The sequence below is a fragment of the Sus scrofa genome, chromosome 2, assembly GCF_054392235.1.
Source record: "Sus scrofa isolate SSC_HxYL_T2T_F1_AM1 chromosome 2, Sscrofa_HxYL_maternal_Yorkshire_Landrace_v2.0, whole genome shotgun sequence".
Classification (NCBI taxonomy): Eukaryota; Metazoa; Chordata; class Mammalia; order Artiodactyla; family Suidae; genus Sus; species Sus scrofa.
The window spans coordinates 33,717,813-33,735,579 of record NC_139384.1 but is presented as its reverse complement, the minus strand read 5'-3'; the positions used below and the strand labels follow the sequence as shown (position 1 = coordinate 33,735,579).

At 37.6% G+C, this 17,767-nt stretch overlaps 1 protein-coding gene across 14 annotated transcripts in view; it reads right to left on the bottom strand.

The window, feature by feature from the left end:
* LOC146405318 (uncharacterized) overlaps window positions 1-17,767 on the bottom strand; it is an 887,521-nt gene that overhangs the window by 602,724 nt on the left and 267,030 nt on the right. For 12 of the 14 annotated variants that reach the window (XR_014837126.1, XR_014837133.1, XR_014837127.1 and 9 more), the window contains one exon: window positions 377-492. Coding sequence is in view for 2 of the 14 variants with exons in the window: in XM_085011605.1 (XP_084867731.1) it covers window positions 377-492 (116 nt within the window). In the remaining 12 variants the exon portion in view is untranslated. Of the gene's footprint in view, window positions 1-325; window positions 493-17,767 lie in introns of all 14 variants that reach the window. The other 2 variants (XR_014837131.1, XR_014837130.1) reach the window with 1 other exon arrangement.

Sequence of the window (17,767 nt, the reverse complement as noted above, 5' to 3'; positions counted from 1 at the left end):
ATGTATGCAAAAATTTACATCTAAGCTAATTAGAATAGAACTCCTTAAAGGGTCAAACATAAACTCAGAAATACAAAACCCACTGATCCATATCAAAGAGCTGTTCTCTTCCCCTTGGGTACAAGTTCTCAACTGAATTGCACTCAAATAGACAGACAAGACTAATCAACCAGATTTTCTGTTGTCTTTCATTTGACAGAGACAAGATCTCTATAAATCATTAATTCCTTTACAGACACCACCAAATGGTCAGACCACAAAACCAAAAGAAGCTGGCACCAGAAATCAGACATGTGTTCAAAAAGAATCAAAATCAAGTCCTTACCTCCTTACTGTGGACATGAGTCCACAGCACAGGACCAGAAGTTGGACTTACCATTGGGTCACCAATCACTAGCCGGGAGTAAAGCACAAGCTCTCGAAAGTCCTCTAACAGGTGGAGTAAACAGGGTCCCAAAAATGACGTCGTCATATCAGAGTTACAGTATCTAACTGTGAAAGACAAATGCAGAAAAGGAGATTATTTCATACAAACTATTGCAATAGGAAGAATATTCATAAAGAAGGAATGTCTCAAAGAACAGGAGGGAGGCTGGAATTATTTTTTGGAGGCTCAAAATACAGCAGCACAGGGTAGTCATTAAAGGGTGGGACGATTTCTTCACCATTATTGCTTTCCAGGAGCAAAAGGCTCAGATAAAGTTCAGCATTGTCACATGGGTCAGTTTTGTAAAATGTTTACTCATAAAAGACAAAGTGTTGGCAATTATTGTTGGAGAGGGCAATGCATTTAGCAGTAGATTTTATATGCTGTGTAGAGTTAAGTACTGACTATCCCTTACTAGCTTATGACTTTGGGGAAATTATATAATTTCTCTGATTTTTATTTTTCATCAGTTCAATGGGCATAAATATAGTGGTTTCTTTATAAAGCTGTTGTAAAGATCAAATATGTTAAAGATGAAAGATTTTGAGATCAGGTTCTCACCTGGTAAGCTCTCATAAACAGTGGTTAACTATTATCCTCACTAGTTAAAACTGAATGAATGCCACTAGAAAATAGTTCATTGTTTTACTTCTAAAACCTACCTGGGAAAGCCAAGGATTTCTAGAGCACAGGGATTCACTTTTTATTTGCCAGATCAGTTTGGCAATTTTAAGAGAAACTTTTAAGCCTTTTTAACATAATATTTGAAATTATCATTTCATTGAGATAGTCTTTCTCTTTAAAAAATTCTGCTATTGTGAAAGAAACAGGAAATAAATTGTCTTTAAATAATTAACTGAATATAAACAAATTAAATCAAAATCAGAGTTGGAGAAATCTAAACAGCATGTGTCTGTGTTGTGTTACAACCCATAATTTTACTGTTTTGCAGCTAAGCTGATGTAAACTAGAAAACTGATGAGGATGGTTTGAGAAAAAAAATATTTTTAATCTTGTCATCTTATTTTCCTTTTAATGAGTGAAATTAATCATATAAAGATCTTATCAGATCACTGTTTATGTGGACATGGTTCTGGGAGGATAAAAGTTTCTGATGTTTAGGAATAGGGAATTAAGCAGTCCTAGAAATTCTTGAACGACTATGTAAGTCTCTCCCTCTAGAGTGTAGAGATCTTGGTCACAGGGTTCAGAATCAATCTCTAACAGTTCTTGGCCTCCTACTGATGCTATTAATGCTACCTAGTTGAATGAACTTTAAAATGCAAGAAGGAAAACAATTTATGCTGATTTTCTTGACTCTCCACTTATGATGAAGGCAAGCTTAAAAGGAGTAGTTTTTGTTATACTGAGCTGAGTCTCTCAACAGGTTAACAATCTGCACTGCTAAAGATTTTAGAGATATTACCTATTTGCTGATGGGACCAAAATTATAGCTATTATGAGACCCCCCCCCAAAAAAAAAACCCAAAAAAACCTTTTATCTCAAGGACTCAGCATCAGAATAGACCAATTATAGAAAGCAAAAGTATGGCCTCATGAAGCTCCAAATCCACCTAAATGTTTAGAAAGTCAAGACCAAGCCTTACATGATATCGTGGCAAATAGATAACATACAAAGTTTTGTGGTCTCTGAAGTTAGCTTTGGCTCAAATTCTGCTTCCATCAATTGTGGACCATCACCTGGTCATGGGAAATTAACTGTGAAATTTTTTTTCTTTATCTGAAGAGTGAAACTAAAGGAAGTACACACATTGCTTTGAGGATTAAAAGAGAAAATTTAAGTACTCAGTTCTTGGCCCATGATGAGTATTCTAATGAATGTTAGCCATAGTAGTAGTGGCTAGTGTAGTAAAATAGTATATAAGTAGTGTATATTATAAAGAATTTATATGTAGGCTACATGCATAGCCTACAATTAGTTTATCTGACAGTATATAATTAAATAGTATTTATGGTGGTACAGACATAAATGTTATAGCAAGTCAGAGGAAGGAAGAACACTGGGGGTATCAAAAGGAAAATTAATGTTCTTTGTACCATGCCTGGCAAGTGGTAAGGACTTAATATTACCACTGCTATTGATGTAGGAGGCTTTGTAGAGGAGGTTAAACTTGAGCTGAACTTAACCATGGGTAAGATAAGGATAGCAAAGCATCTCTCACATGGAGACAATAGCAGGAGTCAAGTCACTGATGTGGGTATGAGCATGACAGAGCCCGCCAAGGTAAAGACACTAAAGAGAACCAGTGGAAGGTGCTCTGATTTCTCTATCAAGCAGTCATTATCATTACTTTTCTTTTCAAGAGCTGTTCTTCCTTATATATTTGGTGCCAGTTACTATATGTAGTGAACTGAATGGTGAACACCAAAGAGTTATATCCTCCACGTTCAAATCCCCAAAATCTATAAATATTACCTTATTGGAAAAAAATGGTCTTAATTATTTGCAGATATAATTAAGATCTTGAGATGAGGGGATCATCCTGGTTTATCCAGGTGGGCCCCAAATCTGGTGATAAATGTCTTTATAAAAGAAACACAGGAGAGAGTACCCTAGCGGCTCAGTGGATTAAGGATCTGGTGTTTTCACTACTGTGGCTCTAGTTACTGCCGTGGCACAGGTTTGATCCCTGGCCCAGGAGCTTCTACAGGCCACTAGCACAGCCAGAAAGAAAGAAAAAATGAGAGAGAGAGAGAGAAGAAACACTGGAGAGATACACAGGAAAGAGGTTTATGGAAACATGGTCGCAGAGGCAGAAAGACGGCAGCCACAAGCCAAGAACTCCCAACAGCCAACAGCTCTCACAAAAGCTGGGAGAGGCAAAGAACAAAATATCCCCTAGAGGCAAGGCACAGCTGTCGTGTTGATTTTAAACTCCTGGCCTCTAGAATACATTTCCGTTTATTGGCTTATGCACCAAATTTGTGATATTTTCTTACAGCTGCTGCAGAAAACTAATACACTATGCCAAACGTTTTCTTTATTGAACTTAAAAGCCTTCTACAATCTTCTACAATCATTTCTAACAATATAGAGGTTAGGCTCACCATTTACATGAGCCACAGCAATGTTTAACAGGCAGGTCAAACCTAGTCTAAAGGGAGGGTCAGAAGAGGCTTTTTTTTTTTTTTTTTTTTTTTTTTTGGTCTTTTTAGAGCCACACCCAAGGCATATGGAGGTTCCCAGGCTAGGGGTCAAATCAGAGTTGTAGCTGACGGCCTACACCAGAGCCACAGCAACGCTGGATCAGAGCTGCATCTGCAACCTACCTCAGAGCTCACCAGCACCACTGGATCCTTAACCCACTGAGCGAGGCCAGGGATCAAACCCGTGTCCTTATGGATGCTAGTCAGGTTCGTTAACCGCTGAGCCACGATGGAAACGCCAAGAAGAGACTTCTTGAAGAAGTGTCTAAGTGCAAACAGTTGGATGGGTAGGAGTTAGCTGAGACAGAGCTGAGGGGGGTGTTAAGTAGCTAGAGGGCATAGATGAAAGGATAAGGAAGTAAACAAAGTCTGGAGAGGCTGGGGAGCACTGGGGAGCAGAAGGAGGAGCATCTTGGATGCAGAGCTAGGGCCTGACCAACGGAAGAGGATCTGCCTGGGCCTGGGTGGGTTCCCTAAAAACAGCAAGAGGCAGGCTTAGGACAGGCCATGCCTAGGAGACTCTAATAACAAGCAGAGGTCAGATTCTCTTTGTTTTATCAGCCAATTTACTACTCTTTTGATAAATAATTGATAGGACTGGATTATTTTAAACTGTGAGAGGAGGGGAGGGGTAGGGGGAGAAAAAGGAGATAAAATACACATGGAAATTGGCATATGCTCTCCAGGGTTTTGAAGAAACCAGGTGGTAGCACCGAAAGAAAATCAATAACCACTGCTTCTATTTGTAGCTCTGTTTCCACAGAAACAAGTTTGTGGGTGAATTTGGAAGGCAGATTTACAATGCCAAAACCACCCATCCAAAAAAGAGAAAAATTCAGTTCAAATAAACTTTTTACTGTAGTAACAAATGTTTGATTTTACTAACATTTTTCCATTTAATTAACTGAATTTGGAAAGGATTGCAAAATAAACTCAGCCATACTCCTGCAGGCACAATAATACTGAAATCTGGGAGTAATATTAGCTTCAGTATAAGCAGAATATGTGGAAGGTGTAGAAAAAAGTTTGATTGGCCTGTCAAGTGGAACCTATTTGCCAAAGTAGTGAATTTAGTCAATTTTAAGGCACTGTGCTAGCAAGGTTAACATCGATAAAAGGAAAAAAAAAATCTCACTTTACTTCTGTGCCTTCCTGAAACATAAATGTTATACCATGCATGTTGTAGGCACATAGTTAAAAATGTTCTTGAAATTATCTGCCACAAGTAATTTTGTTTTCTTTTTAAGGCCACACCTCTAACATATAGACACTACCAGGGTAGGGGCTGAATCCGACCTGAAGCTGTAGGCCTACACCACAGCCCTTCAGCAACACAGGATCTGAGCTGCATCTTTGACCTATGCTGCAACTTGCGGCAACACTGGATCCTTGACTCACTGAGCGAGGCCAGGGATCAAACCCTCACCCTCGTGGACATTATGTCGGGTTCTTAACCCGGTGACCCACAATGGGAACTCCTGCCACCAGTAATTTATACATGACTTTGTACCTAAGACCAGATAAAATTCTTCCTAATACCCATTCTTTAGTAGAATGAGTACATTTTAGTATTTTCATTTCAGTATCAAACCTCAAATACTAAAAATATGAAGTACTTTTATCATTTCAGTATATAAAAACTGTCACAGTTCATTTTTAAAGGCATTTTTAAGAATAGTGTTAGGTTTATGATAAAATTGGGAGAAATGTACAGAGATTTCCCATATACCCATGTCCCCACACATGCACAGCCTCCCTCATTATCAACATTACTCACCGGAATAGTATTTTTTTTTTTTTGTAACCACATTTACTACATTGACAGATCATAACTGGCCAAAGTCCATATTTTGCCTTATGGTTCAGTCTTGGTGTTGAACATTCTATGGGTTTGGACAAACATATAGCGACATATATAATATCATACAGAGGATTTTTGCTACCCTAAAAATCTTCTGTGCTCTGCCTATTGATCTCTTTCCCTCCTTCCATCCCTAGCAATTACTGGTCTTTTTATCATCTCTATAGTTTTGTGTTTTCCAGAATGCCATATAGTTGGAACCAAAAAGTAGGTAGCCTTTTCAGATTAGCTTCTTTCGCTTAATAATATACATTTAAATTTCCGCCAAGTCTTTTCATGGCTTGATAGCTTATTTCTTTTTAATGCTGAATAATATTCCATTGCCTGGATGATGGTTCACTTTTTTTTTTTTTTTTTTTTTTTTGTCTTTTTGCTATTTCTTGGGCTGCTCCCACGGCATATGGAGGTTCCCAGACTAGGGGTCAAATCGGAGATGTAGCCACCGGCCTACGCCACAGCCACAGCAACACGGGATCCGAGCTGTGCCTGCAACCTACACCACAGGTCACGGCAACGCTGGATCGTTAACCCACTGAGCAAGGGCAGGGACCGAACCCCCAACCTCAAGGTTCCTAGTCGGATTCGTTAACCACTGCGCCATGAAGGGAACTCCTGATGGTTCATTTTTAAACATTCAATCTTTTCCAGTGTCTAAAGGAAATACAAGCCTCACTTATTCAAAACATATTTTGTGTTGAGTCTCACATCTAGATCTTACTGAGTCCATCTAACTCCTAAGTTGCTCTAGACCCTGAGGTGGTGCTGAGCCTACAAAAGGGCTAAAGGAGAGGGCAGGAGGAGAAGGACAATGTCATTAGCCTCAGCTGTGAATCTGTGACGGCCTTGAAGGGAAAAATCTCCTTTTTGTCATAAGAAACCCTAAACTCCATAAATTATATAGGATGAACCAGCTACTCTACTTTTCCACTTAAAAAATGTTTATTGAGGTAGTAGTGAGGCTTGGGGTTTTTTTTGCTTTTTTTTTCTGGCCCCTCCATCAGCATGCAGAAGTTTCTGGGCCAGGGACTGAGCCTGAGCCACAGCAGATATCAGAGCCGAAGCAGTGACAACACCAAGATCCTTAACCCACTGATCCACCAGGGAACTCACTTCTTAAATTTGATTCTTCTATTCATCTCAACTTCTATTATTGTATTTAAAGTAAACTTTGTTAGTTGCTCACCTATCATCCTTTACCCCTTTCCCTCTTAGAAACGGCATCCTAGGTTGAGTGGTCTTGTACCTGGCCACTGTCATCCTTATTCTACACCACTCTAAAAGTCTCCTAGTGTGTGCTTCCCTGCTTCTACTTTTGTTTTCTTTTTTTTTTTTTTCTTTTTTTTGCTGCCCCCGTAGCATGCGGAAGTCCCCAGGCCAGGGATCAAATCCTTACCACAGCAGTAACCAGAGCCACAGCAGTGACAATATGAGATCCTTAACCCACTGAGTCACCAGGGAACACTTGACCCTCTTCAGTTCTTTCTCCTAATAGTAGAATTACCTTTTAAAACTTAAATCAGATTATGACACCACTCCATTTAAATGACTTATTTATTGAAAACAATATCCAATCTCCTTACAAGGACCCACAAGGTCCTAAGGGACCAGGCTACCCCTCCATCACTGGCCTCAGTTCCTGTCACCCTTATCATGGACCAGTCACATTGACCTTTGGTTCTTTAAATACCTCAAGACCTTTCCATTCTCAGGGCTTCAGTTAGTGCTGTTTTTTCTGCCTATAAAGCCTGACTTAGGTTCTTTGGGTAGTTGATTTCTCATCATTCAGGTGACCAGCCAAATGTCACAGGGCTTTTCTGCCCACCTAACTTAAAGGAACCCCCTACCCATCATAACACACTCCTTTTTTATGTTCTCTATGTCCCTAATCATTATCAGAAATGCTCATATATACTTATTATTTGTTTAATTTTCTAGAATTAAAGCTCTGTAAATGTAGGAAGCTTTTCATTGCTCTACTCCCCAGAATTTAGTAAGTGTTTTATAAACCTTTGTTAAATAAAACAAAGGAAGGAGGGAAGGGAGGGAGAGAGGGAGGGAGATGGGAGGAAAGGGAAGAAGAAGAAAAGTACCTAGTTAGTATTTCTTACTGTACTTGACTGGTAAGTACAGTAGGAAGTGCTAATTGCACTTACTAATTGATTATCGTAAGCAATCAGAACACATTCTTAGACTTACCATACCCACTAGCTGAGGAAAATGGAACTAGATTATTGCCTTAAAAATATAATGAAATAAACACATGAAATTTAAAAAATTTTTATTTTCATTAAAAAAATTATTTTTGGCCACACCTGCGGCATGTGAAAGTTCCCAGGCCAGGGATCAAACCCATGCCACAGCAGCAACCTGAGACATAGCAGTGACAATGCTGGATCCTTAACCAGGAAAAACATGAAATAATTTTTAAATATATGATTTAATAAACTCACTGATGACATTACTATTTCTAATGGTTGCACTGGCTTCCTTCAACACTGCACCCCTGGATAGAATTGTCCTTAAGCAACTGGATACTTGAAAAGTAGCATGAGCTACTTGGCAGAATGATTGGGGATAGTCTTTGGCACCAAAAAGCCTAGTTTTGAATTGTGGTTCTGGTGGGGAGTTCCCATTGTGGTGAAGGGGAAACGAATCTGACTGGTATCCATGAGGATGTGGGTTTAATCCCTGGCCTTGCTCAGTTGGTCAGAGATCCAGTGTTGCAGTGAGCTGATGTGGTCACAGACATGGCTCGGATCTTGCATTGCTTTGGCTGTAGTGTAGGCTGGCAGCTGTAGCTCTGATTTGACCCCTAGCCTGGGAAATTTCATATGCCACTTGTGCAGCATCCCCCCAACCCCCCCCCAAAAAAAAATTGTGGCTTTGGTACTTAATGGGTATAAACTTTGGGAAGTTTACCTAATCTTTCTGGGCTCAGTTTTTTCACCTATAAAATGAGGCTAATGCTACTTCCTCCTTCAGAGAGATATCACTAGGATTAGACAAATGGATGCCAGGTTGCTTTGCACATTTCTTGCATGAACTAAGGATCTGACAACAATTATTAAAGTGTTTTACATTATTCTTGGTTATCAGTAGACTCTCTAAATAGGCACTTGGCTATCCTATTCACAGAAAGAGCAAATAAATGAGTCATTCAGCATTGGGTCCATAGGTAATAGTTGATTCTATGTTTTCTGAGCCTTGGCAGTATATTCACTTTCCTTTAATAATGACAGTAGCACATTCTTCAGGTGACAGCCAGGCAGGCCTGCTTAGCCTTTATTTCCTTTCTATAAAACTCTCTTTTATCACAGCTTCACATATGCATCTGATTTGGTCTCTGCTCTTTGTAGGTGCCAATATGTGGAATCTGTTTGATCTGGATGAAATTATAAGAGAAGGGATGGAAATTTAACAGGATCCTACAGACTTTCTTCTTTTTCCCCTCCAAAAAAAAAGAGTTGGGTATCATGAAGATAAAAATAAAAAAGAATTATTTTCAGGTTGATACCTAGAGAAAGTTTCATGTGAACTCAACAGTCAAAAAAAGCATATGGAGTTCCCATAGTGACTGAGCAGTAACAAACCCAACTGGTATCCACAAGGACGTGGGTTCGATCCCTGGCCTTACTCAGTGGGTTAAGGGTCTGGCATTGCTGTGAGCTGTGGTGTAGGTTGTCTGTTACAGCTCTGAATCGATCCCAGCCTGGGAACTTCCATATGCTGCAGGTGTAGCCCTTAAAGACCGGGGTGGGGCTAAGGATATAATGGGTCCCCAAACTTTTCAATAATAAATATGTGTTTAAAAAAATCATATGAATAAAATTTAACAACAAAAAAAGTAGATGCTGGTAGAGACAGAGAATGAATTACCTAATTACTCCTGAATTCCTAGAGCAAGCCACCTATGTGCTCCCCACAATATGGAATTTCCATGGGGAAAAAAATATAAAGGTTCACATAAAACCAAAGTTCTGAATTTGACTGAACACTAGTTTTACTATTCCATAATTTCCTTCTATTGTCGTAGTCTCTGTTTATAAGCTCATGACAGCCTATCATGAGGTGAGGCATAAGCAAGGAAAAAAATGTTTCCCATATACTCTAAAGCCAAGAAAAGAAAAAAAAAGAAAAATGAAATTTAGAGGAAAGCTAATTCTCTTGGATACAACAAGCATAATTTTTCATCTTGATAAATAGCTTTTCCCCAATAAATGTGATATAATTATAAATCTTTCAGCTCTAGGCAAAAGGTACAGATGAATCAGGCCGTCATGGGGAGGCCTATTCAGCAATTGAGCCTCAGACTCAAAAAACATTTACTATAAGCCAAGTGCTATGCTAGACGCTGTCTCATGTCACTGCATTTCTCACAATTACTGTATGGAGAAAGCATAATTGTCTGCTTTTGTCATATGAGAAAACTAATTCTCAGAGAAGTGAATTCACTTGTGCTTAGTTGCACAGCTTAAGATGGCAGCTCTGAGACATACTTGAGTTCTTAGATTCCAAGTGATTTGACAGAAAGACTCAGAGCTATCATGGGAGAGAAACAAATATTGGCGAGCTGGAGGTCAGGATGTGTGAATGTAGAAAAAAAAGGCTACAGATGGAAATAAAGCCATGAGGTTTAAAACAGAATTCTCAGGACAAAACAAACAAACAACAACAACAAAAAAACCCCACAGAGTAGGGATTAAAAGAGTTCCTACTCCTGAAATACACAAACAAACAAAAAAACAGTGAGCATGTTATCCTTTTTGATCCATCTTGCTCTGCTGTCTCAACTTTTCATCCTGCCCCTAAATCTGTGTGATCCCTCAGCTCCTTTCTTCCTTTCTCAGGGAAATCATCCACTCCATAGGCCACCTCTATACAGAGAATTGTCAGATTAATGCCTCTAGCCCCGGGTCACACCTTTCCAAAGGCCTGGACATTGTCACCAGGATATTATAACTTCCTCTCAAGCTGAATATTTGAAAGAAAGACAGAAAGACAGAAAGGAAGAAAGATTGAAAGAAAGAAAGAGGGAGTTTTCACTGTGGCACTGTGGATTAAGAATCCAACCTCGGAAGCTCAGGGTTGCTATGGGGCATAGGTTTGATTCCTGGCCCAGCACAGTGGGTTAAAGGATCTGGCATTGCCACAGCTGTGGCGTAGTCACAGCTGCAGCTCAGATTCAATCCATGGCCCCTGGGAACTTCCATATGCTGTGGTGTGGCCATTAAAAAAAATAAGAAGAAGGAAGGGAGGGAAAGAAAGAGAGAGAGAAGGAAAAGAAAGCCTCTCTCCCTTATAACAACAGAACTTTTCTTCATCTTGCTTCCTGTATTTCTGGTTATGATAAATTAGCCATCCAGACACCTTGATTCAGAATTCAACAGCATCTTCATCTTTTTCCTCTCCTTTGACTCCCACAATTGTCACCAGGTCATGGATTCCACTCTTTTAACTTCTTATTTATACCTTCTTATCCATTACAAGTATTAAAGAACAATTTTTAAGGTAAAATCAAGATTATTGTATAAATATAAAATGAACATGTGTCAAATATTGTATCAACTCATTAATTACTAGGGAACCAGTAAGATGCTCCAATTATTCAAAGAACTCCACACATATAAGCAATAAGAAACTTGAAAGAAATTTGTAAGGAGGTGTAAATAATTTATACACAGATGTAAAACTGGCTTACTAAATGAGTGGAGGTGGGAAGGAAAATGAATTGTTTCCACAGCAGACAGATCTCATTTGTATGTCTATGAAAAAAATGCATTTGATTTGCTATCAGTTAACTGCAATTTCTATTATAAAATCTTGTAAAGTATCTCGCAGACAATGAAAGGCACAAACCCCATAGAATCGGATAACCAGGCTGGGTGCACCATAGAAAACACCTGCTTTTCTACTGAAAGTTCCTAATAATCTTTTCTGCCCATTTCAAATTTTTTTACAAATCTTGCCAACTCAGGCATTAATCTTTCACTTTAGATTTTAGAACTTAATATGCACAGTTATCATAGCTTCTAACTCATTTCCTGGCATTTATCCTGTCAGACAGCTTTAATATTTCCCTCAGCTTGACTAAACTTTAGGTAAGTTTCTTTTTTTTTTTTTTTTTTTTTTTTTTGGTCACACCCATGGCATGTGGAAGTTCCTGGGGCAGGGATTGAACCTGCATCATAGCAGTGACAAGCTGTTTCAGTGACAGCTCTGGATCCTCAACCCATTGTGCCATGAGGAAATTCCAACAAGCTTCTTCTTGACTACGGGTCTCTGACCTTCCTTTTTCTTAGAGAGGCCTACTTTAGAAAATTTGCAACTAAAAATTATTTCTCTGCCTTTTCAGATGGAAATCTTCTACAACAGAGGAAAGTATTTCTTAAAGACTCATGAGCCATCCCTTTGAAATATAATTATCAAAAATATAGCACTTCCATATGAAAGGGTGGGAGGCTAACTTTGATAAGAGCTGCTGTGCAAATACAGATGGCTTAATCATACTGATCGACCTCCCCTTATTAATTTCCTTCAGTACTTTTCTGTTAGCACATTCACACTTTAAAACTCTCTTGCTTTTTGTTTCAGTGGAGTTGAGTTCCCCCTGTTGCAAGAGTCTGTCCTTCCTACTGCGTTAGGCTTGAATAAAGTCTCCCTTGCCTACCTAACTGATCTGGAGCAATTTTTCTTGACTCCTTTACCCTCTCCAGTCTGTAAACAACATTGAATATTCCTAAGACACCATTCAATTCACAGCCTTTTCTTCTACCACTGATGGCCCCTGGGCTATAAATAAAACAAATGTATTTTACTTGATTTGCATAACACTTTTTAAAAATTTAAGCTAATAATTAAAAAGCAGTAGTTTTTACATAAATCTAGATTTTTTTTTCTTGAACAACCACAAAAACTGGCAACTCTTCCTGGGCTTACTTTCAAGCATGGTCATATTCAGTTAGAGTGGGATATAGCCATTAGCAAGGGTTGGTTTTTCACAGCCCTCCCTCCTTCCAGTGGGGGCTGGTGTGCTTATACATGGACCCCTTACTTACTCCAAGACTTACCTAGTGCCTACAAGCATTTCCGTTTTAGATCTTGGCCAATGAGGTAATATTCAAATGATTTAGATTCCCCTAAAGTTAACATTTCTTACACTTACAGCTTTGACTCATACCCTATTTTGCAAACTCATACTCTTCCCTGCCCCCTAGAATAAATTTTATTTGGCTCAAGGTTTTCTATCTGGAAATTCACTTATCTCTCTTATTTTCCTACCCTAATCACCAGCCATTAAATCCTAGTTGAAACTCAGGATTCAGCTCACGTGCTGCCTCCTTCAAGAAGTCTCCACATTCCTATTTAGTCACAATGACTGTCTGTCCTACTCCCAACAACATTTATCAATCCCTCATAAAATGACTGTTCTTATTTATCTTATTATTTATCTTATTTATACTTATTTAAATTTTAATCTTTATAATCCCTGGCCCAAGTTCTTCCATGTAATACACAATTGGTAAATCAATAAATAAGCTGCTTGTGGAAACCTAGCTGAGAAAGAGTCAGGGATTTTAGGCTCAGAATTCATAGAAGCAAGCAACTAAACGTGGTTTCATGTGGTTATGAATGAATAACTTTAGCCTGTACTGGATTTATTCTCTGTGTATAAATTGGATAATATCAATTTTTTCTTCTCCAAAAGTAGGATGATTTAAACAAAAGTCTACATAAATTTACACTACAGTCTGAAGCCTGAAATCCAAAGAAAAAAATCCCCTTTAATCCTTTAATGGTGAATAGTAGTAGATCACTAGCAGTGGTATCTTTCTACAAGGAAACATCTTAAGTATTTGTTAGTGGCTTATAATAACACACATTTATTATCTCACAGTTTTTCTAGGCCTAGAATGTAGTTCAGCTTTGTTTGACAAAGCAGCAGTCAACTTAAGGCCCAACTGGGGATGAATCTGTTTCCAAACTTATTCCAACAGTTGTTGGCAGGATTCATTTTCTCACACAGGTTTGGACTAAAGGCTTCAATTCTTTAGGACCTATTGGCCACAGGCCCCCTGGATTGCTGCTACATGGGTCTCTCCTTAGGCAGCTCATAACATGAAGCTGGCTTCATCAGAGCAAAAGAGAGGACAAATGAGAGTACTAGCAATATGGAAGTCATAGGGAATGACGTCCCATCACTTTTGCCATATTTATTTCTTAGAAGTGAGGCACTAGTTTCAATCCATAGAGAAAAGAGAGTATGTAAGTTCATGAATACCACACTTTTCCATCTTCACCTGTTTCTTGGCCTCACTAAGACATGCAATACCATGATTCTTTCACGTGGACTCTTGCAAGATGCCCCATTAAGAGGTAGAGGAGGAGTAAAAAATGGTTATCTGGAGGAATGACAGGTAGGTTAGGCAATGCAAACCCTTCTGGGGGCAGGTGCATTGGGAGAGTGACAAGAGGAGAAGCTGACACCAAATGTAGTCCCGTTACCATTAATGGACATTGCTTCAGTCAATTAACTGATTCATTATGTATGCATCAAATGAACTTATATATGGCAAAATGAACCTGACAGATCTTATGAGATTTCTCTAATTCCTCAACTCCATGGATTTTAAAAAATTATTATTGATAATATCCTAACCGTATCCAAGGAAATATGCCTAACCCTTCTACATTTTATGCCTTAATATGACCACTTTAATTTTCCATATACTCATCCATGTTTTAGCCATATGTACACATTTTCTTACATATCATGTGAGCAAGTAATTTTATGTTCTTCTTTTTTTCAATTTAAAATTGTAATATAGGAACTTCTGTGGAAGATTCTAATAGGTTTAAATTTAGCGGAAATTCCCTTTATCAGATAAAACCAAAATAACCCCCCCCAAAAAAAACAAACAAACAAAGGAAAGACACAACACCAAAAGCTCATGTCATAAACTGAAACTGAATAGCATCTTGTCTTACAGATGGGTGTAGAACAAACTCAAATAAGACACAGAATTTATAATGATGAAAGTTCCAATCCATGAGCTACAGATGCCAGTAAACTATAGGTATCATTTGCTTATAGTTTAGTGGAAAAAGAACAAATTAAAAAATTTCTAAAATTAACAAGCTATGCCAATAGACATTTTTTCAGTCTAGAAGACAATTCAGTAGATTAAAAATAAGCAAATATGTAAAGGGATACATAATAGAATACTTGATAGAATTATTAATAAAATCAGTAAGAGTAACTCAGTAGAACTTAGAAGAAAATATCCACTTTTTTCTCAAATGCCATAAAGAAAATATATTTTCCCAAAGAAGCAACAGTACAAATTAGATTCTCTGATCACAAACAATAAAAGATTTGAAAGAAAGTGAAAATTTTAATTGCCTACTAACTAAATTCTGTCAAATACAAATTAAGGCAAGACAGAAGAAATAGAAAATATAACAATAACTGTACATTTCAGAGTCATGAACTCTAACCAGGGATATATTCTGTGAACACTTCATAACAAACAAACAAAAAAGAATTACTAACTTCTTTAATTAAAAATGATTTTAGGGGAGTTCCCATCGTGGCGCAGTGGTTAACGAATCCGACTAGGAACCATGAGGTTGCGGGTTCGGTCCCTGCCCTTGCTCAGTGGGTTAGGGATCCGGCGTTGCCGTGAGCTGTGGTGTAGGTTGCAGACGCGGCTCAGATCCCACGTTGCTGTGGCTGTGGCGTAAGCCGGTGGCTACAGCTCTGATTTGACTCCTAGCCTGGGAACCTCCATATGCCGCAGGGGCGGCCCAAGAAATAGCAAAAAGACAAAAAAAAAAAAAAGATTTTAAAATTAAATTTTAGAATTTAGAAAATATAAATTCAAATAAAATCAAAATAGGGAATGAAGATAAAAGCAGATATAATTTAGAATGAATTAGGGGAAAAAAATCTTAATTTATAAGCAATTCCAAGAACAGCTTCTTTGGCAGAAGTGGGCAAATGGGGATGGGGCTGGGGTGGCAGGGTGGTGGGGAATAAGTCAGGGGAATATAAGGACAAAGAAATAGCTAAATAACTACTTCCTCTAATTTTAAAATGTAGAAACAAATAATACACAAAATTAGAACTAGTAAAAGACAAAAAATGCAGATACCAAATAAATTTAAATAGCTGCATAAAAAAAACTATTTTGCACAATTCTGTGAATGATATGAATACTTTTAAAACAAAATAAAAGGAAGAGAATTGACTCAAATAGATAATACATACTATAAATGGGACAAAAGTAGAAAGAAATAAAGAATTTTGTTTTTAAAAACTTACTTTTGTCGGGAAAACAGGTCAGCTATTTACAAAAGAATAAAACTGGATCCCTTATCTCACACCATACAGAAAAATCAATTCAAATTGGATTAAAGATTTGAATATGAGACCTGAAACCATGAAACTTCTGGAAGAAGGCATAGAAGGTAAACTCCTTGACTTTAGTCTTGCAATACTTTCCTTGGATTTGACACCAAAAGCAAATGTTACAAAAACAAAAATAAAAAAGTAGAACTACATCCAACTAAAAAGCTCTGCACAGCAAAGGAAACTATCAACAAAATAAAAAGGCAACATACAGAATGGTAGAAAATACTTGTGAATCATATAACTGACAAGACGTTAATATTCAAAATATATAAAGAACTCACACAACTCAATAACAAAAAACAAGACAAAAACAAACAAACAAAAAACCCTGATTTTAAATAGCAGAGGAAATGAATAGACATTTTTTCAAAGAATACATTATAGAGGGTCAACAGTTACATGAAAAGATGTTCAACATCACTGATCATCAGGAAAATGCAAATCAAAACCACAGTGAGATACCATCTCACATCTGTTAGAATGCCTATCATGAAAAAGATAAGAAATTAAGTTGTTGTTGAGGCAGTGGAGGAAAGAGAACCTGTATGCCCTGATGGTGGGAATGTAACTGAATCAGGCACTATGAAAAATATTATGGAGGCTCCTCAAAAACTAAAAATAGAACTATCATATGATACAGCAATTCCACGTCTAGGTACATATCCAAAGGAAATGAAATCACTGTCTCAAAGATATATCTGCACACCCATTTTCACTGCATCATTCTTTACAATAGCTAACATATGCAAACTACTTCAGTGTCTATTAATAAATGAATGGATAAATAAAATGTGATGTAGGAGTTCTCACTGTGGCTCAGCAGTAACAAATCTGACTAGTATCCATGAGGATGTGTGTTCGACCCCTGGCCTTGCTCAGCGGTTTAGGGATCCAGCATTTCCATGAGCTGTGGTGTAGGCTGGCATCTACAGCACCAATTCAACCCCTAGCCTGGGAACTTCCATATGCCACAGGTGTGGCCCTAAAAAGAAAAAAAGAAAATGTGATCTATATTACATCATATAATATAAATTATATATGATATATATAATTTGGCCGTGAAAAAGACAGAAATCCTGCCATTTGCAACAATAGTTGTAGACTATAAAAGCATTATGCCAAGTAAAGTAAGTCACACAGCAAAAGACAAATACTGTATGAGCTCACCTATATGTGGAATCTAAAGCAACAACTCATAAATACTCACAAAAACCAAATAGATTTGTGGTTGTCAGATGCACGTGGTAAAGAGTAAGAAAAATGGGTGAGGTGGTCAAAAGCTACAAATTTCCACTTATAAAGTAAATAAGCCCTGGGGATGTAATGTTCAACATGGGGACAATACCTAACAATGCTCTACTATATACCTGAAAGTTAGCAAGAATGGACATCTTAGAAGTTCTCATCACAAAGCAAAAAAAATTATAACCATGTGAGGTGATAGGTGTTAACATATTGTGGTAATCACTTTGCAATAAGTACATTTATTAAATCATTATGTTGTACATCTTAAACTAATACAATGTTTTATGTCAAGTGTATCTCAATAAAACTGGAGAAATTACTCTTTATATTTTATGAGTGAATTTTTATGAAACAAAAATACAATTTTTACGTTTTTCCAATGCTCCCCAAAATATTTTATATAAAACCAAAAGCACACTGATAACAAAAATCAAACATTTAGCATAGAAAAATAAAACTATATTACTCATTAATAGGAATGTCAATTTTCATATATAAATTCTTAAAAGAATAATACATTATTACTACGTGGTTAATTAATCCCAAAAAATCAAATATGACCCTATCTTAGGACCTTATGACAGAGAAGATGAGCTGTCCACTAAAAATTCTTGTTCTCCCAACCATGGTGTGTATTTACTGCTAGAAATTAGCT